General features: G+C 26.2%; 2 protein-coding genes across 2 annotated transcripts; one reads left to right on the top strand and one right to left on the bottom strand.

Annotated features, from left to right (window-relative positions):
- Window positions 1-1,215: 1,215 nt before the first annotated feature.
- Window positions 1,216-4,798, top strand: LOC101510037 (RHOMBOID-like protein 2). The gene is made up of 5 exons (XM_004515663.4): window positions 1,216-1,574; window positions 2,657-2,820; window positions 3,144-3,307; window positions 3,414-3,664; window positions 4,510-4,798. The coding sequence occupies exons 1-5, from the start codon at window positions 1,285-1,287 to the stop codon at window positions 4,622-4,624; spliced, it is 984 nt and encodes a 327-aa protein (XP_004515720.1). The 5' UTR covers window positions 1,216-1,284; the 3' UTR covers window positions 4,625-4,798.
- A 6,442-nt stretch (window positions 4,799-11,240) lies between these two features.
- On the bottom strand, window positions 11,241-19,922 carry LOC101510363 (protein IQ-DOMAIN 24-like). Its single transcript, XM_004515664.4, has 4 exons — window positions 19,392-19,922; window positions 13,259-13,456; window positions 12,393-12,461; window positions 11,241-12,140 (listed from the first exon to the last, which is right to left on the bottom strand). The coding sequence occupies exons 1-4, from the start codon at window positions 19,800-19,802 to the stop codon at window positions 11,463-11,465; spliced, it is 1,356 nt and encodes a 451-aa protein (XP_004515721.1). The 5' UTR covers window positions 19,803-19,922; the 3' UTR covers window positions 11,241-11,462.
- Window positions 19,923-21,758: the final 1,836 nt, after the last annotated feature.

Here is a 21,758-nt window from a genome sequence, read left to right on the forward strand (position 1 = left end):
ACAACATGGCTTTTCCTAAAAGTGAAGCATACGGTCACAATCAAATGTTTGATAATATTTGATATGGTTTGGGTCACCAAACACATCATAACACCCAATAAAATATTCCATAATAGTTATTTCAAATTTTCAATTGAACTTAGGGTCGGTTTATGTGGAGAACATAAGACAACGTAAATGTATTATATCGTATTTCAATAATGTATTTGAAAAGATAATATGATATGATAAATTAATATTGAAATTTATTATATTTGGTCTTTTTAATTAAAATATTTATTATGAATTTGAGTGGGATTTAGAATATAGTAAAAAAATAATTTAGGAATTTATTCATATAAAATATAATTTAAAATATAACAAATTAAAATGTAATAAAATATAACTGTAAATAATAAAAACAAAAAAAAAATTAACACTTAATTAAAAATTAAAATATTAACTATTAATTTTTAAAAACATGTATAGTTTTATCACAAAGGTAATATTTTAATTTATATAATCTAAAAAAAAATTCCCCAAAACAAATATAAAAAAATAAAAACTAATTAATATATAATATCTTAAAATAAAATTAATATAAAAAATGATTAAAATATGAATATTTATTTAATTTTTTTAATATTCTATAGTTTTATCATTTACATATAATATATATTATGCATTTATTTACCTTATAAAATATATATAATAGAATTATTAAGTTAGTTGTGATTTTTTTTTAAATTAAAATTGTTAATTACAGTCACTGTCAATGAATTTTTTTTAAACTATTTAATTAATTATTCTATTTTTTTGAATTATAAAATGTAAATATTGTAAATTAATTTAGAACAAAAATATGTATCTATTGTACAAATATATTATTATTATTATTATTTAAATATAATATACCATATCATGTCTATATTTTATTATATTCTTGTTTAACTCTCTATCTTACCAAATTAATCTTAATTAATTTTTTATTTCCACCCTAAATTAATATCATTACATAACTTTCAAGTCATTATGTATTTACGATAATAATTAATAGTTAATAAAAATAATTTTGTAAAATATATTATTTTTGAATTCATTTATAGTTTTTCTTAATCGAACTAATTTTTCCTATAAAAATTAATTTAACCTATGATTTAATTTATGGAACTTACCATCTACTCCAAGGTTTGAACTAATGTGACAGTTACATTTTACAAACCTGAAATAAATGTCTCTTCCACTACTTTCCCATTCTCTCATCTTTTCAAAACCTCTTCTTAGAGAGAGAAAGAAACAATAAAAATGGCAGAGAGAGATCTAGAGAGAGAAGGGGCAAACAAGAACTATTCATCTTCTTCTATTGCTCCTCCTACTGCTACTTCCTATGATTATGATCCAGAAACTACTTGGTCTTCATGGCTTGTTCCTATGTTTCTTGTTGCTAATATTGTGATTTTCATTTTAGCTATGTATATTAATAACTGTCCTAGTAAACATAATAACTTTGAAGGTGACTGTGTGTTCAAGTTTCTTGGTAGATTCTCTTTTCAGTCTTTAAAGGAGAATCCATTGTTTGGTCCTTCTTCTTTAACGTAAGTCTTTTCATTTTTTACTTTTCATGTTTTTCTTTTAATTTGTTCTTATTCAGTGTTGAATTAGTTTAATTTTGGTATTGATTTTAGTATGAAACTGTTTTGGTTGTGTTGTAATTCTTTATATTATGGAAAATTGCGGTTTGATACATGTGGTTTTAATTTTGCTTCAATTGTGGTGGATCTGCAGCATGGTGACATAAATAAAATGTTAGAATCGTGAGTTAATTCGTGGAATCGTAAGATTGATTCCATGATTATAGGTATTAATTTCGAGTTAACTCGAAAATAAAATCGGGTAAACTAACAGAAATTTTTTAAGAATATTTTCTATCTTTTTTTGTTAGTTTGTAGTGAATTCGGTAAACTCGGGTAAAATCGTTTGAACTCATGTGAAATTTTAAACAAGTTTTTTTATCTGTTAGTTTGATATAATTACCATTGAAACTGTTAGGTCTCGAACCTGGACACTGACCTAACAATATCGGCATTTGCGTGTTGAACTGGGACTTAGGACTTTGTTAGTTTGATTTTTTTTCATGTTAAATTATGTCCTTGTAATTGAGTTGAAATTTTAAATTATTTATGCATTTATTGTATTATATATAAGTCATGTAAATATTATTTTAACATGAGGTAAACTTACTCGACTCAAGTTCACATAGACAGAACGAGTTTACTTTAACTCTTGAGTTTGTCAACTTTGTTTGGTTAGTAGTTGATAAGTTGATCATGCATTTCACTAGAACTGCCTTTGAATTTGATTTGGTTTTAGCTTAGGGGTGGTTCTATGGAAAATTTGTTTGGTTTAGTGAATTAGATTTGGGGTCTCTTTTTTCTGATCCTACTTTGATCTTTTTTTTATGTCAATGTTATAGTACTCCGAATTCGTTTTTTTTTTATAGATAAATGTTAGTAATTTAGCAATTATGTTAGTTTTCAATGTTTTATCCCCAGACGTTATGCTTAAAACTCTTTCGGTGTCATTTAGCTCAGCGAAGTAAAATTTTCATTTTTGATATATACATGTTCATACATGAATTGATTGAATCAATGGATTCATTTTTTGTTGAATTTTGAAGACTAACAAAGATGGGAGCCCTGAAGTGGGATGCTGTTGTGAATCATCACCAAGGATGGAGACTTATCACTTGCATTTGGTTACATGCTGGAGTTATTCATTTGACAGCTAACATGTTGAGTCTGATCTTCATTGGCATTCGTCTTGAACAACAATTCGGGTTCGGTATGTCTCTATTTTATCATCCCTTCATTGAAGCAGTTCCATTTTGGTCCTGTTTGGATAAACTTAATTAAGTACCTATAGCATAAACATTAAGTGTTATGTATAAGCTATTTCTATAACTAAAATTAAATATAGTCAAACTATTGTCATAAGCTAACTCAGAGTGCTTAATAAGATGAAAAAAACTTGATATGTCATAAGTTGTTTCTATAAGCTCTCTCCAATAGTTTCACAACTCTCAAGTGTGTATGCCAGTAGATAAGTCAATGTAAATATTAAACTTAACAGTTTTATGACCAAACTTTTTCTCAAAATATTTGCAGTGAGGATTGGAATCATTTACCTCGTATCTGGATTCGGGGGGAGTGTACTGTCTTCTCTATTCATCAGAAACAACATCTCTGTCGGTGCTTCCGGTGCTCTTTTTGGACTTCTTGGAGCAATGCTTTCAGAACTTATCACAAATTGGAGTATTTATACCAATAAAGTGAGTATATTATTCATTCTGTATGCTTCTATAATTTGAAAAGCACTTCTGATACTCAAAGTTGTCTGTTTTCATTTCTAACGCACTTTTTTTCTGTATCTTGTAGGTAGCTGCTTTGGTCACACTTCTGTTTATTATTGTCATCAATCTTGTGATTGGCATGTTACCGCACGTCGACAATTTTGCTCATATCGGGGGATTCCTGACAGGTTTTCTTCTTGGTTTCATTTTCCTTCCTCGTCCTCAATTCGGGTGGTTAGCGCAGCGACGTGTTCCAGCTGGTGTTCGCCTCAAGTCAAAATACAAGGCTTATCAATATGTTCTATGGATTGTCTCTATTATTCTACTGAGCGTCGGGTAAGTTCCTTTCTTGAATCCTCATTAGTACCATAACTGTTAGGATCAAGCCTTGTTTGGTAAAGTAGGGGAACTCATTCTTACTAAACCTAGTAGCGGATAATGTTCGATCTAGTCATTCTGGGTTACATCTTTTTGTTACAGCTTTAAATAAAATGATAATAAAAACTGATTTTTTTGAGAAGCTGTAAACATAAACAGCTTCTTATTTTCTTAAAAATCTCTAAAAGATAATCTCTAAATTATGAAATATTAAAATAATTTTTTTAAGAATATGTAACGAACAGGCCCTCAGTTTTTCTACAAAGCCGTCAATATCTACCAAGGTCTTTCAGTAGCTCCCCTTGACTAGATGAATGTTGCGACCCATAGGACTGTCAGTAGGTCGATAGTCGAGCAAACAGTGTCTTCAAGTATATCAAGAGCATATTTTTGTTGAGTAATAGAAGCATCTGTCTTAGACTAAGTAACAACACAGGTCTCGAGAGAATACTATGTGGTAACAGTGTTGTCAAACAGAAGCTATAGTGTAAGCGGAATTTGAACAAATCGATATGTTCAGCGATACACTATTTAGTATAACATATTGTCAAATAATGACTGTTTCGGCACCATATACTGTAGCGTAGTAGAATTTGTACAAACTGCTATTTTCTGTCATTTGCAATCGACAACTCTTCGTGTTAGTTAAGTAAAGGAAGTGATGATATATGCCTAAACGAAACACTATTTTCTTAGTAGTAATAGATGGATAGATTGCTATATGTATTGACTGATTCATTTCTCTAATTATCACAAAGTAGATATTATCTCTAATCATTGAATTCATTTTGTTAAAATGGTAGGTTAAGTGTTGCTTTGGTGATGCTATTTCGAGGAGAAAATGGATATGATCATTGCCATTGGTGTAGCTACCTAACTTGTGTTCCAACTTCTAAATGGAAATGCAATGATAGTTAAACAAAAGAGCTATTCCTGTTCTTTTATGTATAGCTATGGCTTTTACTAATTGTTTTTTTGTTTTGTTTATTAATTCCTTTTCAAGATTCCATTATTAGTTTGTCTTTGGATTTGTGTGTTTTCTTATGTGGTCACACACATATATATGTATAAAGAAATTTAGTTGTACATGAAGTTTCTGTTCCATTTATATTTTCACATACGCCGCATAGATTCAAATATAGTTTTATTTTTATTTTTTTTATAAGTAGGAATCGAACTTATATCCATAGTTTACAACACTCACAAACATTGCACACCAACCACTTGTACTAGAGTCTTGTAGACGTCAATTACAACACTGACATATATTACAGACCAATCATTTGCCCTAGAGGCTTAGACTTCGGAACTCTGGAGTTTACAATGCTCATAGAGATTGCAAATCAATCACTTGTCCTAAAGTCTTAGACATCAGTACTCTAGAGTTTACAACACTCATTGACATTGCAAACCGACTGCTTACCCTAGAGTCTTAGATCTCTATGGCAACTCCAATGTAAGTTTGAATAAGTTGATCAAATTCTTCTTATTAGTTTGATTCTTTTCTCTCGTTGAAAATGCATGCATATTAAATTAATAAAAATAAATTAAAATATAAAAAATCTCTTTTTGAAAAATCATGGTTAGGAGAGTTTTTCAGTACCATATGTCTAAACATCTACCATACTCTTCAATTTTTTATATATTTTTTAATTTACTACATTATGGTTTAATTAGAGCTCTTTCGTCAATGAGTGTCCCTTATGAATGATACATAGTACACTTTTCCTTTATCAAAGGATGTATCTATTTTTCATCACTTATAGAAGAAAGAAATGAAATATTGCTTTAAGTTGTTTAAATTGTATTAAAGAACAAAAAACTTATACTTCTATTGTAATTGTTCCATGATAACAATATACTTTATTGGCAATTATAACTTTTAACCAACACAAAATACATTTGAATCAATCACATGCAAGGTTGTTAAACTCGAGTGGTAATTCGTTAACATGCTGACTTCACGAGTTTAGGTCAATGATTTTAAGTCGATTCAGTTGTCGAATCGAAATATGATAAAATCGTAAGTGATAATGAGTTTACACGAGTTAGTTCGTTGCAAATTTGGTGGAATCGAGTGAACTCGGACAAGTTTGTAAGTTCATCTTTTAAAGCCCAATTGACTTAATTTAATAATTGGGTCAACTTTTAAGATCTATATTTAATGTTTTTATGTTTTTGTGGGACAATTAACCTATTTTGATACAAATTTAAAGTAATAGAGTATAAAACTTTATTACGGTGATTTAGTAATTTTTTGCTATTGAAATTTTATAACTTTTGATGAATTTATAATCTAATATAAACATATATATAATGTATAATTATTTTTAATATTATTTTAATATGAAGTCAACTCGTATGAGTTTACGAGTTTAACAACCTTAGTTACATGTAGCACAAGTATTCTTATATCATTCAATTTAGCTTCTTACATTGCATCTATAACATTTAGTTCAAATATGAAACTATCCATATTTGATTGTTGCTTCATGAGAAAATCACCAATGACATGCATGTGAAAGATAAAGAATTTGAAGGATGTTTCGTGAGTAAGGAGCCAAGAAACTCATCCAAGAAATATGCACATTCAAAAGCAGCTAAACATCTTGGAATGGTGCATTAAGATGTGTGTGGCCCAAAAAAAGTACTTTTGTCTCATTTGTAGATGAACTCACTAGAAAAGTGTGGTTGTATTTGATTAAAACGAAGAGTATCACTCTAAGGAGATTTTGTAAAGAAAATGAAATGGATCGAGAAGTGGCAACTTCTTATACACCACAACATGATCGAATGATATATAGAAAAAATAGTTCAAGGACCAAGCAATTAAGACAAGAGTTTTAGGCCTAAAAAATCTATTTAACAAAGAAAAAATACCACCAAACAAAATAGTTATTATTATTATTATTATTATTATTATTATTATTATTATTATTATTATTATTATTATTATTATTATTATTATTATTATTCCTTCTGATCTCAATGATATATATAAAAAAAAACATCAATATTTATTGATCTCAAATTTAGGCAAAACTTAACTATCTCCATTATATTGAATATTTTTATTGCTTATTCCTTAAGCAAAACTTAACTAACTCCACTATAAGGATTGAGGCAGTTTTGACTCCATGAAATTCAAATCCTTATGCTATAAATATATTTGAGAAAAAAGAAGAAGAAAAAAGATAATAAAGGTGAGTCCATGGTGGTGTTGTTGGGATGTCACCTCCACAAGAGGATCCAAGATGTACAATCCAACATCTAATGGAATTGTGATAGAGATGTAGTGGTAAATGAGACAACATCATGAGATTGGAGGGAGGATATGTTAGGAAATAAATCCATAATTTCTTTAACTTAAAATAGATATTAAATGACAGCAAAAAGTAAATTAAGAAAAGACTAGAAAAATCACACCAAGAATGGCACACATATCATATATATATATATATATATTATTTTCAATTTTTTATTTATTTATTATTATTATTATTATTATTATTATTGTTGTTGTTGTTGTTATATAAATATATATATAAAAGACCAACAATAAAAAATTCTATAACTAAGACATAAATAAAGTTAATAATTAATTTCAGAAAATAAGTTAATTGTTTTCTAGTAAATTTATGTTTAGTCTACTAATTAATTTTGTTATGGTTTTATTTCTATCAATATCACAAAATCAAATAACTATTTACGTGATTTAATATAGTTTTCAATTATTTAAATATTTTAATTTATTATTTTCATGATTTCATATTAAAAAACTCTGAATATTTTCTCAAGAAACTTTTACCTTATATTTCACATTTATATTCTTAATTCACATTTTATACAAACTATCTATTTTATTTTATTTTTAATATTTTTTGTATTCATTAAATTCAATTTGAGTTTTGAAAAATTTATATGGTGTTTCAAAATTATAAAAAAAAAATTGGGAACACATTTATGTACTAAAAATTTTACGGTGTTTTAAAAAATTTCAAATTTGTATTTAAATTTTTCAAAAAAGATTTTTGGAACATAATTTTGTTTCTAAAATTCAAAAAAAAAATTGAATTTCTTTTTTAGGTTTTTCGGTATACACATTATAGTACAATTATGTTCTGGAATTTTTTTTAAGTTTTTCGAAATGCAACGACTCATATTTTATGTTTTGAAATTTTTTTTATAAATTTTTCTAACATATTTATGTAAAAAATTTTCTTTTTATAAATTTTCATAACCCAAACTCATACCACAAAATATAAAGTAATTTAAAGAAAAATATATAAAATTAGATATTTATTAAAATGTAGAATATAAAATATAAATATAAAAATATAAGGTAAATTTTTTAAATTGCAGACTATAATACCATACTTATGTCATCCCTAATCATGATTTCCAAATTATAAGAAAAGCCCCATTTATAATTTTACTTTTAAGTGCTATATGTTATGTTCAGTTTCTATTGCCACACTGCTCTATACTACTTTCATTAAATTTTGCAAATTTAATCAATTACCTTCATTGCTATTACATTGAATTTCAGTTACAAAATACAATAAAAGAAACCTCCAAGTTTTAGGCAAACTTTTCAAATACCACGAATTGAAAACAATTCAAGGCTTTTACTCTGCTATTATGGCAGAAAACCATTGTTTCAGCTATAAAAACCATTGACAAACCTATAAAATACATACAGATAAAACATTAACATAAAAAAAAAATTTAAAGGTTATTAGTCTCTATAAAATTTCAAACTATTATTTTTAATTTTTATAAAAAAAATTTAACTTTCTTTTAATTTATTTTTAATTTCTATTTAAATAAATTATTGTAAAAAATTATTACTTTTAATTTTTAAAAATTCACTTTAAAATCAAAATAAAGACTAAAAATAAATAAATTTTTAAAGAAACTAACCTTAAAAATTAAAATTTATTAATAACCAAAGAATATTTAACCCAAAAATTAATTCAGTTCTTACTGAAAAAAAATAACGGTTCATGAAAAATACTACAGCCTCCATCAATTCTTACCCCCATTACCATTAGTTGTTTCATTTAACCTTCCTCCAAACATAACCTACGAAGTGAAAATTAATTGCATGTTTTTATTTTCTTATTGACTTTCATCACATTCATTTTCTACTCAATTTTTTTGATAGAAATTGAATAGTACCTCAGCTCTTCCATTATGTTTTCTATTGATATCAATGTGGCCAAATAAAATGTCTTTATGCACTTTTGTGAACCATTATATTGATTTTCACCGCTATTTATTTATATGTTATTAATTATATTTTTAGTATTAATTATTTTAAATATTAAAATTAAAGTTTTTATAATATATATGTTATTAATTATATTTTAAAAATTAATATTTTTAGATAGTTGAAACTGTTTTATGAAAGTAGGAAATAATTAATGAATCAAGGGACCATATTGCTCAAACACTTCTCATATTGACTGGAAAATAAAAGTGAAATTACAAAGAGTATATGAAAGACTTTTATATAGCCAGTTGATGCTAATTACCTACAACAGAAGACATTGATATCAATAGTGTAGGACTTCCATTGGCTAGAACAGAAATAGAAGCACATTGGTTGGAAGTTGGTTATTTAATTAAGATTGGTCTATATTATGAAAATATTTTCTATTTTTATTTTTTAAAATTTATGTTAATTTTATTTATTAATAATAAAATAAAAGACTTTTGAAATAAAAAATCATTTTTATTTTAAGAAGAAAAATTAAAATATTAAAAGAATTTAATTATCTCTAAAAATGTATTTTTATTAGAAAAATAATTCATCTTATTTTCATAACAATAATTTATTTAAAGAAAATGTCGTTAAAGTAAAATGAGTACACAATTTAGTATTAGTGAGTTTTTGTTAGAAATTAGATACTGGTCTAATTGGGTTCTATAAATAGCTATAAGATCGTTAAGTACACAATTTTATTATTTTTTATCGACATGAAATTTAAAGTTTTTTATTATGACTTTGTGATAAAGGTCTAAATAGAGTCCATTTATTTAATATTTTTTTTAAAAAATTATTATATTTTATATTTTTGTTATAATATTTTTAATAAAAATTCAAACAAAAATTTAGTTTAAATAATTTATTTTAAAATATAATTTTAAATATTTCATTTATTTTCTTCAACATTTTTGTTGAATAATAAAATTTCAAAAAGTAATTAAAATAAAAAACTATTTTAAAAAATTCTTCATAAAAATCATTTAAAAAAATATTTTTATTAAAAAGATATAATTTTTATCATATTAAAATTATTATTTTTTAATTAATAATAAATGAATTTAAAATACTTCTACTTTTTAAAATATATTTTTATAAACAATATTTTCAAAAATATAAAATCAAAATTATTTCTAAAAAAAGTTTTAAACAAATAAATCCATATTATTATAGACCCAAGTAATTATCCAAGCCCAAGTCATTTTAAAATCCATAATTGTCACATTATCTTCATTGCATGAATGACACCTAACCTTGTTCCTATGATGCAAGTGGAAAATTGCATGTGCATAAAGTGCCAAATAGCATTAAGATTGTTGCATGACATACACTTGTCTTTTGCATGTTATCTTTTTAATTATCCTTCACCTATAAATAAATAAGGTTCATGACCATATACTTCATAATCAATCAAGTAGTGAAAGTAAAATTGAGTGTCTTTAAAAATAGTGTGTCTCTATTCTTATTTCTAGTTGGTTTCTGATCCATTTTGACATTATAAAAGCCACCACATTTTACAAAAACAGTAATAACACAATGCATTGTAAGTTTTCATTTGATACAAAAGTAATATAAGAAAAAGAAATTAGTGTCCAAGTTGGATAGAAGTGGTCCAAAACTATATCATAAAGAACCAAAAAATCCCAATGGCATCAACTATACTACTTCTACATCACTCTCATAGTCAATTGTTTTCAACTACACGTCCTTATGAGAGTATTAATTCAAGGACAAATTTCCCTCACAATCACAAGAAAAACAAAAATAAAAACAGAACAAAATAAAATACATGGAACACTACAAAACAAAAAAGAAGGATGATTGTCATATATATGTCACATTATCACTTTTGTCTTTTTGTTTGATATCAATATCTATAAATTGGACCACCGAAAGGCTAAACTAGAAAAAAGAAATGCTAGGATAAAATTTCTCAATTTTATATAGCATGACTTCATGTTGAATAAATAAATAAAATATAATAAACAAAAAAGCAAAACAAATCAATTCTAAATATTTAACACCAATTAGATTTTTACAATATCTCCATCTATATATAATATAATTGAATGTTTAGTGTTCGACACTAATACATGAAGTTATATTGAATAGCTTCTATTTTTTCGACACTTGCAATTTCATATCGGTTTAATTGATTTGAACTATGATATAGAAATCTTAAAAATTGAACATCCAATTCAGATTTTAAAACATTGATTTACAATCAATGGTACATTCATTGGAAAGAACTTCTAACAAATTATAGTTTCAAAATCAACATTGATTAATGAAAAACACTCAAAATAAGTTATAACATTTCAACATACAAAAATTTAGTCAAACAAAATCATGAGTTAAACATTGTGACAAAAACTATACGAATACATGTCAAATACTTACATCCTAAAACTTGCTATTAATACACATAAAACCAAACCACAAGAAACCAATGTCTCTTCAAACTCTTCATCCCTAAAACTTGTAATGTCACCTTAAATTGTTACTTCCAATTCTATTCAAGCTAGAATTTCTATCTGAATTAGACCCTGATTCCCAAAGACATTGAATAGATCTTGTTGTTGCACCATATCTTTCAAACTCTAGCCTTTGTCTTGGTGCACTTTGCGACCGAGCCTTCGCTCTTGAAGACTCGGTATTCGCCATGTAGCTCGGATAACCCGAGTAACCATTGAAGAAACCCCACGAACACTCACTTTTAGTTGGTGTAAAAGAATCTCTCCTTCCACCACTTCCATGTCTCGAAGAAGCCGAAAATGCCTGCGGACTATTCTCGGCCGTTCGTGAAGCTAGTTCTTCTTTTCCTTTATGATGTTTCATAGAAGAGAGAATTGAATTGTGAGTTTTAGAAGAACGCTTCGAGGGCGACTCGAATGCTATAAAATTGTCATTGTTGTAATTAGAAGATGAGTAGTGATTTGTGGCATGAAAAGAGTTACTAGTACTATGGTGTGAGTTCAAATGTGGCTTCCATGTATCTACTTCAAGAATCTTATCACTCTTTTCATCATCAAGATGTTTGGTACTAGATGAAGAATCGCCGGTTTGGCTCCGTGTATTTTCTTCCATCCAACTGTCTAACCAACTCGAACCGAACCGGGCTCTTTCTAAGTTCATGTCTCTATAATATGCATTTGAACTACATCTCTGCAGGTTCAAAATGAAAAATTAAATTCAAATACTAAGAACACATAAACAAGCATCAATATTGACATTCGCAGATAACAGAAAATAACAATTTATTCAAATTTCGTTACGCTACAGTGCTATAGTATTACTTATGCTACCAAATATCGTATCATAGAACAACATCGACATGTAAATGTTTCAAAGCATAATTTTTCATGTAAACCATTTATGGATCATATAAATCAGTTTATGAGCATGAATTATGAATACCTTGAGGATGGAAGATCCGTCGAATTTCGTACTATAGACACGAAGCGGATGCTCATAATCATCAGGAACCTGCAATTATTTGAAGACAAAATGAGGATAATGCAAAGTAATGAACTAATGATCATCAACAATCTTTGAGCAAATCCTCGTTTAGTGTAAGACATTACAGGCGTCGAACAATTTGGTCACTAATATTAACAAAATTTGAAAATGATTCCGAAATTTGAATCAAAATAATTCTTTTAGATCAATCAATTTAGTCTCTAAAACTGTCACAAAATGTGAAGCAACTGATGTGACCAAGAACATTCAATTTCAATAATCATATTATAATTTTGGATATTGAAATATCAAATTAATTGACTTTTCTATAAATTATTTTTTTAATAAAATGTTGGTTTAATTCTATAATTTTAAGAAACTAAATTGATGAAATCCTCCCAATCTATTAGGCATGCTAACAAACAATCAATCCAAAACCCTTATCAAAAGAATCATACTTTAGCACTTGCCTAATTTGCAACATGATATTTTTGTGACAAGTTGTAAAGTTATGTTACAACATATTCCAAATTGCTACAATTGGTGGGGTGATGGAGAAAAGAAAAGAATATAAAGAAAGGCATTGTTAAAGATGACAAGTTAAAAGAAAGTGAGACACCATCACATAGCCTTTCCAACAAGTTAGCATCAACTTTCACTAAAATAAGAACCAAGACAAAATATAAGAAATTAACTTTAATACAATATATTCATAAAACTTTTTACGCAGACAACTAATCACAAATCCCATTTTGTAAAAAAAAAAATTATACTAACAGTGTATATAAATTAAATACATAAAATAAATGTTTTGATTTACTTACTGGATAACGCGAATGTGAAGACTTGAAAGAGTCTGTATTATCCGACACGTGCAAACGACTCGCACGTGCGCGCGATTGAAGTCGAACCAATGTTTGCATGCGTCTTAGCATATCTGAGGTTTGCTTTCTTACTATGTGACCTCTCACCAATGCTTGCAACTTCACCAATGCTTTAAGTGCTCTTAATGCTCTCCTTGCCTTCAAAATTCATGTAAAAAATATGATTAAAAATTAAAATTTCAGTAAGACATGAAATTAAAACAGACCATGAACATAATAAAAGCATAAATAACTCTTTAGCCCATATGAAATAAATTATTCAGTTAAATTTTTTAAAACATTGATAAAGTTGGTTTTGATCAATATTACTGATTTAGTTTAATTCTTACAAATATTTTAAAATTTTAGACTTAGGACACATTTGGTATTTGATAATTCAGAAATTATTTATTAAGAGACTAATCAAAAAAATAAGAATTTGTTTTGTGTTTGTCCACTTTAATGAACTTTTTTTATAAATCTGTTATAAAAAAATTATTTTTATGAGTTATTCAAAACATTTTTCATTTTAAGTAGTTTTTAGATTATTTTTAAATTATAAGTTTTTCAAAATTTATAACAAATATATAAAAACTTCGAATGCTAATTATTATTAAAAAAATTATTAAATAAGTTTTTAATTTCTATAAAATTTTATTATTTTATTTTTAGTCCTTATAAAAAATATTTTCAACTTTTAGTCGCTTAAAATTTTTTCGTTTTCATCTTTAGTCTTTGATTTTAAACCAACTATGATATATTCTTCGAATTTTAGAATAATTTTTTACAATAATATTTACGATATTATAAAAAAAATTCATGCAAAAATTTCTAAAAAATATTTCTGAAAACTATTCAAATATTTGAAGGATCTATAATAGTCGATTTAAAATTAAAAACTAAAATTTAAAATAAAAAATTTTTACATAACTAAAAGTTGAGAAAAAAATTTATAGAAAAGAAAAAAAATATCGTAAAAAAAATAAGTGATTATTTTTAAAAATATCTAAAACAAACATGCTCTTAATTTCTAAAATATTAAACATAGATTTCATTCTTTAAAATAGTAACTATGTGAATGGAAGATTAACTAATGTGAACCAGACAAAAACCAAACACCAAGTAACAAAAGCAATGTGTATATTAAAAGCAACCTATATGGCCTAAAAACTTAGTAATTAATTAAGCCTAGAATAAAATATAGGGAATAAATAAGCATGGAATGTCTCAAAGGTATTGAATTTTAAAAAGGACATAAAGAAAGAAAATGGTGTTGAGGATGATGGGTGTGTAATCATTATAATACATAGTGTAAAGTCATCCATCATCGATGCTCCTTTTTATTAATTGAATCTTCCTATGTTACATTTTCCCCACTTTGACACGACTTATATTACCAAGTAGGACCATAAAAGGTGAAAAAACATTAGCTTAAAAAATAATTAGTTAGAATCTAACTATAGGCCCGTGTGACCTTAAAAAAAGTTGCTTTCTCTCACGTGAAGACTATAATAGAATATCATTTTATAAAGTACGGTTACAAAGCTCATAAAGAAAATTTTGATAAAAGCAAATTTTAGTTTAACTGACAAGTGGTGATATTGTTATGTTGGATGTTTAATTTATTTTATATTTAAATTTAATATTTTGTAATTATATAAAGTAATTATGATGATTTTTTTAAAAAAAAAAGTATTTAAAGGATCTAATCTATATTTATACAATTAGGAAATCATGCATTTAATGCAATTATAAGATTTTTAATATTAAATGTATTTACATAATTTGAACCTTCCTATGCACAATGGAGCACTATGCATGTTTATATGTACGCATCGCTTGTTTATTTTTGTCACTATTAACATTAATTAGCATATCAAAATTTTCCAATTTAGCAGATCTAAAATATTTAAATGAATCCAACAAATTACTCAACATTATTAATTTTTAATTAATAATCTCACGTGAAACATAGATAAGAAAAGGGAATTCTAATATAGCACCATCCAAATTAACACCTAAAATTGTGACACCTCAATAGTTATTTTCCCTATTTATTTCCAAGCTAAATAGGACACCCTACCAAAAACAAAACTCATAGCTATCAATCTCCAATTAAATTATATATAGATGAATATGGAAGCCTAATAACCTATTGCACTTTGGCCCATTATCTAAAACATGGTTGATGATGTTATGTCACTATGCCAATTCACATTTTGTGTTATTTTTTGGTACAAAGTGACATTCCACTATGGTCCCGGAAAGGAAAGCATCATAACTCATCAAATATGTGGGGCTCCTATCTTATATTCATTCATCACACACAAATTAAATTACTTGTTTCCCCCTTCTTTAATTGTTTTGGCCTTGTATTCTCACACACTCATTCCAAAAAAGGGTTATTTTGAATTGAATATATTTATTTTGTCAATAAATGATAAGATAAATACCACTAAAAACTCACACACATCTATAAAGTTTTGAGTTTGAATTTAAAATATAGTATTAGATTTAATAATATTAATATTTGTTAATTAAATTAAAACTTAAAAATAAATTAAATCTTTTAATGTATAGACTCCTCAAATTCTACAAAGATTTAAGTATATTGACCTATATATGAAAAATGATTTGACACTATAAATTTGTATTAAACGTGTAAACTACTACTATTTGAATACGTTGATTAATTTAGATCTTAAATTTATAAAATAATAAATTTTAATTTTAAATAGTTTAACAATTAAAATGTTCATTGAACTTTTTAATCTATAAATACAAAAATTTCATAAAATAAATTAAAAAAAAATATTTTGGATTTAACTTTAAATTATTTGAAGAAGAAGTTTGATATTTAGTAAATTGAAGTCCTTGCATTTAATAAATATCAGATTTGTGATTTTAGAAGAAATCATTATCTATTTAAAAAAAAAAAACATTGTGAAATTAATCTAGTCTTTTACTCACTTACTTAAGTATAAGACTGATGACATAGCAGAACGCATTTCAAAGCAGAAAAGTGACATAACACACAAAAATTGCAGCCAGCACGTGATAGGAATACATGTGGCACTGACTAGCATAACATAAAAATAGAAAGGTAAGTATATTTCATGAAAACAAATTGAAAGGTACGTTAGTTTAAAATAAAATTAGTTTTTATAAAATTTTAACATATTTTAATTTTAGTTTTTATAAAATCAAATTTTTTATTTTTAAAAAATTATTTATTTACTTTTAATTTCTAATTTTAAATATTTATAAAAAAATAATAATTTTAATGCTTTCAAAAAATTTCTAGAAAACTAAAATAAAAAAGAATAATTTTTTTAAATATTAAACTTGAAATAATATAATTTTATAAGAACTAAAAATATATTTAATTCTATATAAATATACAACAATAAAATTTAGACATCTTTTATTGTTCTATATGTATTTAACATTTTTTTCTTTCCTTTTATAACATAACAAACTTATGATATAATTTTCTCTATATATGGATGTCCATAAATAATTTTTCACAAACACACACACACACATATATATATATATATATATATATATATAATATGTGTATAGAATGTTTTTTTAATTTAATGAATCTTATGTAATTTAAAATACAATAAATATTCATAACATTACTATAAATAACGAAAACTAAATACATGATAATGAAAATAATATATCACATGAAACAAACAGTAAAAGATTCACTTGAGATAACAATAGTATCGATTAATTTTTTTGGTAATAATATATGTACATTTTATAGAAAATTATGAATTGATATAGGTGTGTATATCAATGAAAAATGAAAAGTTTGCGTAATAAATTACTGGTAACACGGTTAAAATTTAGAATAAGAAAAATCACAAGTGAGAGTTTGAACGAAATTGAAATTATAAATTCTACATATACTACAAAAAATGACAAATGTTAACTTGTGATTTAGGGCTAAGGACAATTATTAAATAATTAAAGATAGAAAATATTTAATTAAAAATGATTTTTCAATGTAAAATTTTTAATTTTTAATTCCTTAAGAAATGTCTTACTTTAGACACTTATTAGTAAGAAAAAAAATAAAAAAAAATCATACTTGCACCAAAAAATAATGCTCCTCGCACAACCTTTTCTATGTTCATTTGTCAAAATCAAAATTTTAGAATTGCATTGGCTTTTTTTAATGTAAAAGATAGATATTAAATATGATATGGTGTGAGTTTAATTCACGTCAACATTGTTAGAATTAGATAATATAAATTATTTTATAAATATTTAATAAATTTCAAATACACATTAATTTTTTTTAAAGATGGCTAAGTAAAAACTACCAAAATATAAAACTATTGTAAGTCAAAATTGTCGGTGGAAGTGGAACCCCATCTACACATAAGTGTATTTATTTATAAGGTTCTTTACACTAAACTAAAAGGAAATTGAAACTAATATTTAATGAATTTAATTTTGAAAAAGACAAAAAGTTGGGTTGGCAAAAGAATGTGTTGCTTTCATGGATAGTTGAAAAATTGAAAAGAAAATAGAACCCCCGTTGAAAATTAATGAAACAATATTTGAATAGTACTACATGTTTTCTATTTCAATCAGAAAAATAAATGACCAAATAGAGGTATGGATGAATCGAATCCAAAATTCCAAGCAAGAAAGATGGAAGAACAAAATTAGCAAAATCTCATCATTAAATACTCCAGTTTACCTAATCATTTATAATTAATCTTTGTAAAAATAACAGATAAGATAACTTATAACACGTAAATTTATAGTTTTTTAAGTTATAGTTCAACTATCAATACTAACATTATTAGATTGAATGATTTGTTTGAATTCGAAACTAAAACCGTAATTTATCACTTATTTTAAGAAAAGAAAAAACATATGAATTTATAGATAGGATGATTGTAAATGATATCTAACTATAAGTTGACCAATAAAAGAAGAGATAAAATACTATATACTATACTTTCAAATGCTAATTAATATTATAAGTTTGAAAAAAAAAATATTATAAACCCGTAGGAAAAATAGTTACTAAATAAAATTATTAACTTAAATGCTATAAAATTGTTTTTTTTTTTTAACTTGTAAAAGAAACTCAGACTCTATATTGGTTTACATAATGATTGAATTGTTATTAATTTTTTTATTTTATTTAATTCAACATATACGTGTGTCTCAAAATTGTGGTGGAAAAACTCTAGATTTAGGGTGAAAATGTCAATAACTCAACTAAAAACACTCTAACTAAGTGTGACTTTAGTTTAGATCATTTAAAAAAATGAATTTATTCCTTTTTATGTTTGTTTCACTCATAGTTGATTCTGGTGGGATCAGTTTTTCTAGGCATTTCTAATTTATTTTACGTTTTTATCACCTTTATTCATAATAAAAAATGATAATAAATAGTACTAATTAGTCACACAAAAATATACAAAATTTAATCAATGAAATAAAAAAAAATTCACATATCACTATTTTAGGTCACATTATAGAACTTTGAAGTGAAAAATTAATTTCTCAATTTCCTATTGCATGCATGCCTTAGAAAAATCAACAGTTGAAATTCTAAAGTTTAATCACTTTTCAGATTTCGGTCAAAAATATAAAATTAAAAAATCTTAATGGCCAATCAATAGCTGCTAACAAAGTTGACTAAAAAAACTGCTATTAAAATCCATTTATAATAAACACCAATTTTTCTTAAACTTAACTTACAAATATTAATATTATTAAATTAAATATTATCTTATAAATTTGAATTTAAAATTTTGTAATTGTGAATTTTAAGTGGTCATTATTATTTTGTCTAGTATTTAAAAGAAAAAAAATTATTTATAGTAAAAAAAAATTCTCTTAATTTTCCACTATTTTGAGAATATTGCTATAATTAATACTAGCATCTAGATTATGAGAAAATATGTCCATAAAAAATTATTAAAATAGGTCACACTAAAATAATTTATTTCCTTTATTAATAGTATATATATATTTATATATATAGATAATTTCTTAAATATTTTAACTGAATACAATTTCAAGAACATAAACATAAACAAAAATAGTTACGTACCAAATAACCTCTAAACGCCGACTGAATCTTCACGGCGGCGACAATTTCCTCCGGCAACCGTCGCCGGCCACTTGTCGGAGTTGCAGGTATTCCGGCAGAATTTCCGGAGCCGGTGTTACTCGTCAGTCTGACAACCTCCGCGGCAGCATGAGCGGCGGCGAGTGCGGCCTCAGCGACGGCGGCGGTAGCGGCGGCTACAGCAATGGCATGTTTATTAGCGTCGAAATTATCAGAAGTAATAGAAGGTTCAGAATTTCTGTTGTTTAGTGAAGAAAGTGAATTGGATTTTTCCCTTGTACTGTTCTTAGCGAAACTCCAGCTTCTGTTGTGCTTTTCGGGTTTGGAAAAAGTGAGTTCCGGTGGTGGATTACGGTGTTTTTTGCCGCCGAAAAGTCGCCGGAGAAAACCCATGGTGGTGTTTAATTATTCATTGAGAGAGAGAAAAAAAAGGGGATAAATAAGAGAGAGGAATGAAAGTGAAATTTGAGTTAGTTGAAAAATGGAAGAAGTTGAAACACTTAAATTGAGGAGTTTGGAGTTTGTGGCAATTTTTTGGAATATGTATCATTGGTTTATTTCCACTCACTATTCAATGTCTCTACATGCCACGCGCTATAGGTAAATTTATTTCATTTGTGAAATTTCTAAGATTTAATACAAACATTGTACACAAATTCTAACTTAGACTATCCTCATTGACTCAGCTTTAAAAATATTAGAGATGTTAATATTAATGGTTGTTATCGTTTATATGATTGAGATTGTAATTTAAATGTTACTATTTTGGGAAAAATATATAAAACAAAAATCTATTGAATCTAAGTCAATCGAATTATTATTATTATTATTTATCTTAGAAGATATGGTAAATTCCATTAACTCACACAACTATGAAGACTTGGGTTCGAACTCGTGACAAGATGTTTAACCTAACAATATCGACATTTGTAAGTTGAATTATGACTTAAGAACTACCATCTTATTAATAAATACGAGGAGGGTCACAAACTATTATTTCTGAATCGACGTTAGAATTTTTGATAATTTTTAAATATTGGTTCACTGTGGACCGTTTATAAAGGTGGTACATCGAAGAACTCACCATACATTGTATTTATTTTAAAAAAAATTTATACTATTATAGATAAAACAATACAATGATAGAAGATAAGATAGAGAATTTGAAAGCAAAAACAAAGAAGCAATGGAGAAGAAAAACACTATGGTTTTATACTAGTTCGCAACAATTGTTCCTACATCCAATTCTCCTTTTAAAGAAATATTTGTCTTAGTATAGTCGATAACTTAATTCATTATAGCCAAGACTTTAGTTAGAAGTTCTTAATCGCCACTTCAAGCATTTCTTATTGTTTTCGAAAGCCTCGTTAGACTCTTTGTATTATAATAACTCAGCATGCAACTAGAAGTACAATCTTTGGATTCGTCAAGAATATCGGCAGACTATGTCTCTTGAGTTGAGTTTGTATAATACATATCTATGTTCAAGTACCGTTCTAACCGCATCTTTATCTACCACTAGAGAACTCTCAGTCATCTCAACAATCCTAACAAAACATATGTTTTGTATTGTTGAAGAACCAAGTATTATCAAAACCTCTCAAAACTAAGTATTATTAGAAGACTCTCTAGGCCAATTGACTTTCAACAAATTTGGCTTAGTACCATCAAAAACTTTTGAGAGCACCAAATATTTAAATGTCTCTTCATACCCGTTTAAAATCAATTAAAGGTTGTTGCCATTATTGGGTCATTTACAAAGGTTTGAGTTTGTATTTGATGTGATACAACGTCATTTGTAGGATTCTAATTTTCATTAAGAGCATATTAAGAAATTCAAATTCTATATCAATTAAAATATCACAGTTATTTTAGAACTAATTGGTGACTTTATATGATTGATTTAAAGAGATATCTAATAACTCTCCTAAGAGAAGATATTAGAATTTTCACCCATGTTTAATGCTTTTTCTTGAAAATATTATATCAAGTACCAACATGCATTTTGTTTCTCTGCATTAGATCATAGATTCTCCATATGCTTTAAAAGTTATGAGCAAAGCCGTGCATATTTTCTCTTATTCTTACTTGGACAAAGTTGTCACAAGTTGAACAAGGTCATCAATTTCTTCAATTTGAAAATTTTCGTTTTTATATCTCTTGAAAATATATTGTTGAGAAAGAGAGTCGTTGGGGATGAGCATAACTTACTACCTTCGTATAAGTAGATGTTTGACTTTACATCGTTTCATTGTGTAAGTATTCATACTACAATGTACTTCTCTCTATAGGATTTGACATCGTCTTTAAGTCTCGTGTAGTTGAGTCACGTCACTTAATCGAAGAAGT

This window comes from Cicer arietinum, chromosome 8, assembly GCF_000331145.2.
Source record: "Cicer arietinum cultivar CDC Frontier isolate Library 1 chromosome 8, Cicar.CDCFrontier_v2.0, whole genome shotgun sequence".
Lineage (NCBI taxonomy): Eukaryota > Viridiplantae > Streptophyta > Magnoliopsida > Fabales > Fabaceae > Cicer > Cicer arietinum.

Coding starts and splice junctions, on each gene's coding strand:
- LOC101510037 (XM_004515663.4), top strand. CDS start 1,285: ATGGCAGAGAGAGATCTAGAGAGAGAAGGGGCAAACAAGAACTATTCA. Junction 1,575..2,656: donor TTTGGTCCTTCTTCTTTAAC/GTAAGTCTTTTC, acceptor TGAATTTTGAAG/ACTAACAAAGATGGGAGCCC. Junction 3,665..4,509: donor ATTATTCTACTGAGCGTCGG/GTAAGTTCCTTT, acceptor TTAAAATGGTAG/GTTAAGTGTTGCTTTGGTGA.
- LOC101510363 (XM_004515664.4), bottom strand. CDS start 19,802: ATGGGTTTTCTCCGGCGACTTTTCGGCGGCAAAAAACACCGTAATCCA. Junction 13,457..19,391: donor CGGCGTTTAGAGGTTATTTG/GTACGTAACTAT, acceptor TGAATTTTGAAG/GCAAGGAGAGCATTAAGAGC. Junction 12,141..12,392: donor ACGGATCTTCCATCCTCAAG/GTATTCATAATT, acceptor TTGAACCTGCAG/AGATGTAGTTCAAATGCATA.